We start from the raw sequence: 8614 nt of genomic DNA on the forward strand, positions 1-8614 counted from the left end.
ATTTTTATATAGTTTGTTCTATTTATTGTAAAAATGTAGGTTTTGTCGCCCTTTTTCGTTGTTGATGACGTGTTAACGGTAGTGGTCACTGGTTATACGTCATAACTTATAATGTTTAATTTAAGTTGAAATACAGCATAAACTTTTAATAAAAAAATAAATCCTTAAACATAAACTTACGAAGTATGTCGCATCTAACAACTATTACTTTTAGTCGGAAAGAAGAGTTCTAGATTCCTCATAAAGTAAGTTATAAGTAGCCTGTGGGAACCAGATTTCTAGGGGAACCAGATTTCCGCGACACCGGTGCCATTATACTACCGATACGAAATTAATGGCATATGATCACTAATGTTACGCGTCCCATATACCACACATGTTACTTTGTGGGTGTTTTTTTCAGTAGGGTAGGGAAAGATAGGACACCTTTTAACTCTATTTTCTTGTCCCATTCAGTTGTAAACAAAATACATTCAAAGAAATATAAAAGCCGTACCCTCACGACTCCCATAGACCGTTGTTAATTGTTTAAATCACGATAATTGGATATTATGCGCTACAGGTGTCCCATTCCCTTTCACCCTACTACGTATACGGTAACATGTTGATTGTAAACTTAAGTTCATTTAAGTAATACACATTGAACATTATATGGAACACGAACGGTATTTCCTATTATCTAGTTTCCCACTTTGTGTTTAGTTTTTATAAAAGTGCGAATTAACTGAACCCGCTTTAATGTAAACATTTGCAAACGGAATTCGAAAGATGTGCCACAGCAAAGTTCCTCCCCAATCAACTATAAACAAAACAACTGTATTGTTTACAGTTACAATGTACAATCACGTATTGACAATACAGCAGATTCTGTTTTTTCTTTGCCTGTTCAGTAATTTTAATTGTGTGGCAGGTAGAATTTATTTTACATATGATGTTTTATAAGTTTGTATTGTTCTAAATATAAAGTCAGTGTTTTTTCTTTAACTTTTGATATCTGGTAAATATGAACTCAAAAGTATCGCATTAAAATTCAAAACATAAAAAGCATGAAGCTCTAAGGAGTTTTGTTTTTTTATGATGTCTGGTGTAAAATCTCCCCCACGTCATCACATTGTTGTTTGTAAAAGAATTAAAATATTCAAACTTTCAACGGGAACGGTAGGAACGTTCTCTTTCAATACTTCGAGATCTAAACAGAAACAAATTTTTGGTTCTGAAAAAGTTGAAGAAAAAAAAAACAGCATAATAGAAATGGCGCATGTTAATAAACAATGAATTTTATTTAGAACGAGAATAAAGGTATGCTTAATCAGCATGTGTCTGCTAAACAGGTCGTTTTCATTCGGATGACTTTAATTTATAAATACTATAATAACTATATCTAAAATACCTTCTACGATGCCTTTCACGGGATCTGCTTCGATGTCTAGATGAACGCTCATAACTTCTTCTCCGTGAATCTTTATCACGTGATCTACGCTTTCTATCATGTGAACTTCTAACCTTCTCATGGCGACGGTGACCGTCATCACGGGATCGACTGTGGCCGCGGGAGCGACTTCTTTTACGACGAACTTCAGGGGATCGGTGTCGACTGCTCCTGTATAACGTGGAAAGTTTAGGTAATGGATCAAATCTGGCCTAAAATTTTCACATGACATATCAGAGGACCCATATAAAATGAAATTACACATATTAAAAAGTGATAGTTATATTACAGTATTTCTATGCTAATATGGCACATATTGCAGCTAAAAAAGCCAGTGTTGGCTCATTGCCTCATGTACTTAAGATCACATCTTACCCACACTGACCTGTCTCTACTTGATCTGTGCTCTGGTGATTTGCTTTTTAAAGAAGCAGCTCTGCTGCCACGGTCTTCACTGTGGAAGAAGCAAAAGTAAAATTTTATTTAGTTGTATAAATATTATCTTCTGATACCAAGCATTGTTGATGTCTAACTGGATAGCATGTCATGATGACTTTAAAATTGGGGATAATACTATGTGTTTTAGCACCCAAGTTTTGTGATAAGTTACCCTAGATTGTTGACCGTGTATACCAATTTATCAATGCCTCACACTTTATACAATGTACTTATATATACAACCAAATGTATACAAACTTGTATTGCTCATAATCTTCAGATGGTTCATCTCTTCCTCTACGTAGTCCAGTCAATCCATACGCCTGTATATATATACATGTGTTTAGTGTTGGCATAAGTGTTGTATATATTTACATGTGTTGTGTAAAATTAGCTGAAAAATATTAACAACCATATAGTTAGGCTTAGGCATAAACTGCTGTAGGCAGCCTTGGTGTGATAACTGGCTAAACCTCTAGGTGGTGTGGTTAAAACTACTCTTCCCTAAATCTTACGACCTCACCAATATAGAATAGAATGGACATAATTAAATATTATGACAACATTATTAAGTACATACTTAGATCATACTCACACTTAAATTTTCATCAATGAGCTTTTGTATTGGGACAGGTATTCTTGGGAACAGAGTTGAAAACCATTCAAGTTTAGTGAGTACAGTTCGTACCATCATTCCTATGGTCATCACACAACCCCCTCCTGCCTTCACATCTATTTCCTAACAATTAGTAAACCATTAGAAAATTGATTGGGGTAGTGTAAGGGTAATGTTAGTGTGAAAGAAAAAATAGACAAGTGTTTGTTTAGTGATCTTAAAGGACTGTCACTTTATTTGCGATATGCAGAGACATTATCAGGGTTTTCTGTTAAGTCTCTTGTCAATGTATACAATCTCTTTTTACACTTAAATACACCTGTTAGCAACAACATATACATACTACATATGTTAGTAAGTTGTCTGACTAAAGCCAAACAAATAAAAAAATGTGAGTGATCTTTCGGCAATTGTTTGTTTTGTGATCTTAAAGGACAATGTTACAACTATCTGTAAAAGCATTATGCATATTGAAATTTTAGTTAAGTGATATTTGATAACCGTAATAGAACTTATATTTACCTCTTCATCTTCCAAGTAAGCTTCCAACCAATGCCATAAATCCTTGGGTGCTTGAGTGTATCTGGAATAATAGAATCAATAGTTGTTCCAATTATATCAGGTTCACAGCAGGTTGAAAGGATTAGTAACCAGGGATACAAAGGTTATTATTTTCTGTGTACAGTTTGAAACTGCGGCTTTTTTCATAAAACGCAGATGAAACAAAACATTAACATGGTACAAAATTAAATATATTTATGTATATATGTTAATGTTAAAGTTAGTGTGGACACTTTTTGTTGGCATTCCCTACCACAGATCTAACATATTTATATTGTTATAATTTTGAAACATTGGGTATACATATTTCAAAGTTATAACAATGTATAGTTCCAGGTGGTTTGAATAGATATGTCAAGCAAAAAGCTATTTTTAGGCTTAAAACTGTGGTCATTAAACATAGGAATTATGGTTCCAGACATCCCATAGTTATGCCTATGCTACTTACACACCTAATGTACATAACTCCTAGGCCTCTTATATACGGTGAGTCAGTGTGGTTGAGAAGTCCATTTACTTGTTTGCGTGTGAGTTTCAAAGTGAAAAGTTTGAACAAAATGCAGAAAGAAGTGGAAACGACACCACCAGCTCCAACACCTCTTACCTGGTTGGGAATAAATTTATATATATATATAATTAATTTTTGGTAAATACAATTTTGACAACACGAGGTTAGAAGATTTTTTTGGACAATTTCTGTAAGCATTACACTGATTCAATTAGTTTGTAGTTTGTACAGACCAAAATGTATGCGAAAAATAAATTAAAATTAGGATAATAATACAAAATAAAAACAAATAAACATACTCCACCACACATCCCAGTTTGGCCGGCAGTTTTCCTTGTTCCTCTTTCCCAGGGCTCTAAATGGTCAACCTGTTTCAGGGAGAATGTTAATTTTCTTATGATATTGTTGTTAAACTTTAGTTGTAAATTTTTTATTAAAAATGAATATATCGATGCAGCAGTAACCCATGGATGAGCACTGCCAGGACCCGACTTCATATTTCCTTGACGCACCTTATAATAAATCTCATCAACAACCTCATGATAAGTTTTCAGTTCGAAAAGGCGAACTTTAAAATAAGGGGAATTCTGCACATTTGTAAGTACGAGATGATTCAAATTCATTGTTCGAGGATTACCCCAACATGTTAACGTATTGCCGAGCTTGGGTCTTGCTTCGTAACTCTCCTGTTCACCATCCTGATAATTCTCTTCATCGTACTGTTCATCCATTCTATCTCACTTATGCTAAATTTGCTAAATACCTGATAGAGCAGAATGCGTGTTAATATTATGAGCTTTACATTGAGAAAAACATGAGTTAAAGCAATATGCCTATGGACTATGGTACATAACAGACTTTCATCTCAACTCAAACAATTTAGTTTAAAAACTAAAAACAACTTTGTATGAAGAGCTCCAAATGCTAACAAAAATCTGGTTTTAGTGTTAATATTCAATCAAAAAATGGCCACTAAAAACCATGCATTTATAGAAATTAAATAACAAAAATATTACCATTTAAAACTAAAAAAAAAAATTACCATTTAAAACTAAAAAATGCGTATTTTTTTCGCTGTTTTTATATTAAATATAGACTTATGTAAGTTATTTGGTAAGAAAACACAAAGATTTGTAAATTCTATTGCGTTCATACTTGATCCTTGGTCCCGTTTTTTTCCAAAATGTGAAGTAAGTCGTCAGACATAAAGTAAAACCTAAATTATTAAATTTATACATCAAACCTATTGTGGTAAAACTGTAACTGAAACAAACGTGTGGGTAAGTACTAGATTTTATTTAGAACTAGACATACTAACTAACGCGAAACGCTTCGTAAATTTTTCTCCTTTGACTAAAATACGAACAAGTGTCGATGTGCGGGGAGGGTCTTTATTTAAAACATATAAAAGAGAGCAAAGTTGTATTCCGTTCCACTTTTTTATGCATTTTGTTTTTTAAAAAGTCACCAGCTACGATAATGAATTAAAGTGCGAAGTACGCTAATAAATGCCTAACATGATTAAGTTTAACACTATACGAATTCTGGTATGACACTGGAATTTTAATCTTGTGGCACAAAATATTTGACTTGCATGTAAATAAAATAAGGTTAAATTATCAAACTGCTTGATTAAATCAAACACAGTTTGGTCGTGCGATAAGACATACCAGCTTGCAAAGATTTTTAAATTCATAAAGTAATAGAACTGGAAACCGCATCAATGTATTAACATAAAGATTAACCATAATCACTGGTGGTTACAAACGTATTCCATGGACCACACACTACACCAGTTACATATAAACCATGTGTTTTAAACCACATCACAGTCTGTGGCAAATGCGCTTCACAATGTACGCTGTCTGTTGGGATATCAGTGTCTGGTTTACAACATGAGTGACATAGTTGACCATATCGTGCCCAACCCCATGTGATTAAAGTCCCACACGAAGTAACTGCAGCAGTGTGCCTAACACCACAGGATACATCAATAATAGAAACAAAGCTGTTTGAATCCGCACACATTTCAAGTTCTAACAATGTTGGGTTTGGAACAACACCTATGGCATTGGAATCTTCTGTAGAATTTTCCATTTTAAGTGCTTCAGTGGAGTTGGTGCAAATACCAACTGGGGCTTGAAATCCAGTCTGACCTGACTGGTTCCAACCCCAGACATACAAATCATCAGTGTCTGCCAAAGTTTTTTATTTTGTAAAACATTAAATAAATGCTCTTAAAAGTATATTACTGATTTAATGTGTAAAAAGTACATTTTTGACCCAGTATCACAAAAATATGGAATATTGTTTAGAATCACATTTCAAAGCATTATACAAAGATGACAACTAAGTGTTATATGTTTAAAACAATGTATAAAGTTGATCTGCAGAGGTTGTTAATATGCAAATAAATGAAATGCTGTTTTGAGAACAATTTACAACAAATGTAAAGCATCTGAAAAGTTAATATACCTGCCAGAGCAACTGAGTGCCACCCACCAGCCCCTACACGCTTAATACAAACACCACCAAGGGCATCTATCAACTGTGGTTGCTTTAATGTTTCCATATCACCATGTCCAAGTTGTCCATGACTGTGACCAAAGTGTTTACAAGGTTTAAATTGAACTAATAATAAAATATATGTTGCCAAAATTAATATGTAAATGAATGAATGTAACTTACTTTATCCTCGCGTGGCCGGAAAACGACATTCGTTATCACACGGGTTTAACACCTCGTGCCAGCTAACGAGTTACCATGTATGTTACTTTGTGGGTAATTATTTATTTTTTTTTTATTTTTTATTTTTTTTATGTATTTCTGATAATTTAGACAACCCATTAGTAACCACTGGGTTGGAGCAATTGCCATTAAGTGTCTTGCCCAAGGACACATACGCCCACAATGGTAGCAGCATCGATCCTTCAACCCATTACCTCTGGGTTACAGGCAGGCGCGCTAACCACTGTACCACGGCGCCAGACAAAATAAAGAATAATGCAGCATTTAAAGAGAAAAACTTACTTATTCTCATAAAGCGGGGCAAAGACAGTTATTATAACACGAGTGTTTACGAGTTACCACATATGTAACTTTGTGTGTCAAATTAAGTATCTTGCCCAAAAACAAAACCTGTAAGAAAGGTAGCAGTGCCATGTCCCGAGCCGTTATCGGCTTGGCCAAAGACACCAAAGGTACATTACCTGCCAATTCCCCAGCTGAAGACGTTTCCGTTATGTGTTGATAATAAGCTGTGACAATTACCACATGAAACATTCCTTACTTTGTGGCTTGAAAACATTGGCCTCATTATAATAGGACTCTCCAAGATGTTATTGCAATGTAGTAGCACATCATCTGAAACAAGAATAGGTTAACCTCAACATTAATCATACCATAAATGTGCATAGTCCTAAAAATCACATGGCATAATTGCATTAACAGAAAAAATTACAGTAAGAACTTGCATACCTGCTACTAAATAAAATCCATTTGAATCTTTTGCTACAGATCCAACATGGCGTTTTGTAAATATTTCACTTCTCTCAGGCTCGAACTGCAGCACAAATTCTCCATTATCCTGTAGTATTCCATAACCATGATTATCGAAGTTTAAAATCGATTGGATGCATTTGGATGATATATTTTCCTTCGTCAACTCTCTACCCAGATTGTTAGTAAGCCCACGGCGCAATAGTTTTTCATCTGAGAAACAAAGTAAAAGTTAAGAAAAGTTACACAAATCGACAAGTTTACTGCAGCATAGGCAAAATGGTACCTTCGCTTAAATGACATGTCACCCAAATTTGCACAACTTAAAACAGTATATTTTTGTATGTACCATAGGAATAAATGCTGGAACTCCATGTGTGAGAACTTGTGAGAACTTTACGTTTTGTTTGACTTGTAATGCAAAGTGGGGAAGTTACACAATCTCTTTCAACATCAGAACTTATCTGACCAAACCCATTATATCCAAAGCCGTACAGGCTAGGCATTAAGATGGATTCCTAATTCTAATCATGGACAACAATCGAGTGCACATTTAATTCCTTGTTACATAAACCGTATATTTTTCTATTTTTTTATTATTGTTACTAGGTTTCCCTTTACATTTATACTAAGAACTTCAAACAGGAGAAAAAATGTTGTTTTATTTGTGATCGTGTTTAATATGATTACTTATGTAATAAACTGCACACATATGTGTATTGTTTTATCTGTACAGTACCATGTCGACTATTTCAATTTAAAAACATTCACAAAACGTTTCACAACCAAGATCTAAACGGTACCTCTAAATTGTCAGTGTGCCTCTAAATCTCAGTCACACTGCGCACACTGCGCACACTGCGGCACACTGCGCACACTGCGGCACACTGCGCACACTGCGCACACTGACATTTTAGAGGGACCCAGATCTAAATTGCATTTTTTTGTCAGTACATGTGTCTGTGTTTGGCACAAACGGCACATCGACACTTGCAGCCGTGTTAACATTTACCATAAATAACCATAAAATATCAAAAATTATATTATAAACCTGATTTAGCAATATTGCGCTAAAATAAGCTAACTCAATGTTAATACGCGCACCCACCTCAACGCGGTTAGCGAATTACTAAATAACGACTTTATGCGAATAGCGAAACATTTTACCATGCAAATAAGGTACATATATGATATATATATGTTAACACGACTGCAAACACCTACCTATGCTGCAAAGATTCTTAAAAGTAAAACTGTCTTTCCACAATATTTGTCTGTACTCGCAGCAAGCAAACTCCTATTGCTACACCAGATGACATGCTTATCACTTATAAGCGGCTAACTTGAATATGCGAGTACTTACGCCATGAAAAAAGGTTGTATGTTTTGTCCAATTTTTGCTCATGTTATTTCAATTTTTGTCTAAATTTTGTCCAGGGTTTGTCGATGTTTTGTTCACGTATGGTCTGTGCATAGATCTACGGTCCATGTGTACCATTTTTTTCGTGTTTTGTCTAATCTTTTGTCCAATTTTTTATTATATTTTGCCCATGTTTTTGTGTGT

The 8614-nt window shown here is 34.5% G+C and overlaps 2 protein-coding genes and 1 long non-coding RNA gene across 3 annotated transcripts in view; 1 reads left to right on the forward strand and 2 right to left on the reverse strand.

The window, feature by feature from the left end:
* The window catches only part of LOC149731726 (uncharacterized), a 46937-nt gene that overhangs the window by 20561 nt on the left and 17762 nt on the right, over positions 1-8614 (forward strand). The gene's annotated exons all lie outside the window — the stretch shown is intronic.
* On the reverse strand, positions 866-4315 carry LOC149731729 (pre-mRNA-splicing factor 38B-like). The gene is made up of 9 exons (XM_089884335.1): positions 4065-4315; positions 3852-3920; positions 3497-3648; positions 3006-3066; positions 2463-2606; positions 2126-2190; positions 1815-1883; positions 1391-1600; positions 866-1189 (listed from the first exon to the last, which is right to left on the reverse strand). The coding sequence occupies exons 1-9, from the start codon at positions 4281-4283 to the stop codon at positions 1147-1149; spliced, it is 1032 nt and encodes a 343-aa protein (XP_089740461.1). The 5' UTR covers positions 4284-4315; the 3' UTR covers positions 866-1146.
* On the reverse strand, positions 4958-7813 carry LOC149731730 (RCC1 domain-containing protein 1-like). The gene is made up of 5 exons (XM_089884323.1): positions 7400-7813; positions 7030-7263; positions 6762-6915; positions 6028-6149; positions 4958-5747 (listed from the first exon to the last, which is right to left on the reverse strand). Exons 1-5 carry the CDS (start codon positions 7554-7556, stop codon positions 5293-5295), a joined length of 1122 nt encoding a protein of 373 aa, XP_089740449.1. The 5' UTR covers positions 7557-7813; the 3' UTR covers positions 4958-5292.

This window comes from Ciona robusta, chromosome 9, assembly GCF_009617815.1.
Source record: "Ciona robusta chromosome 9, ASM961781v2".
NCBI lineage: Eukaryota > Metazoa > Chordata > Ascidiacea > Phlebobranchia > Cionidae > Ciona > Ciona robusta.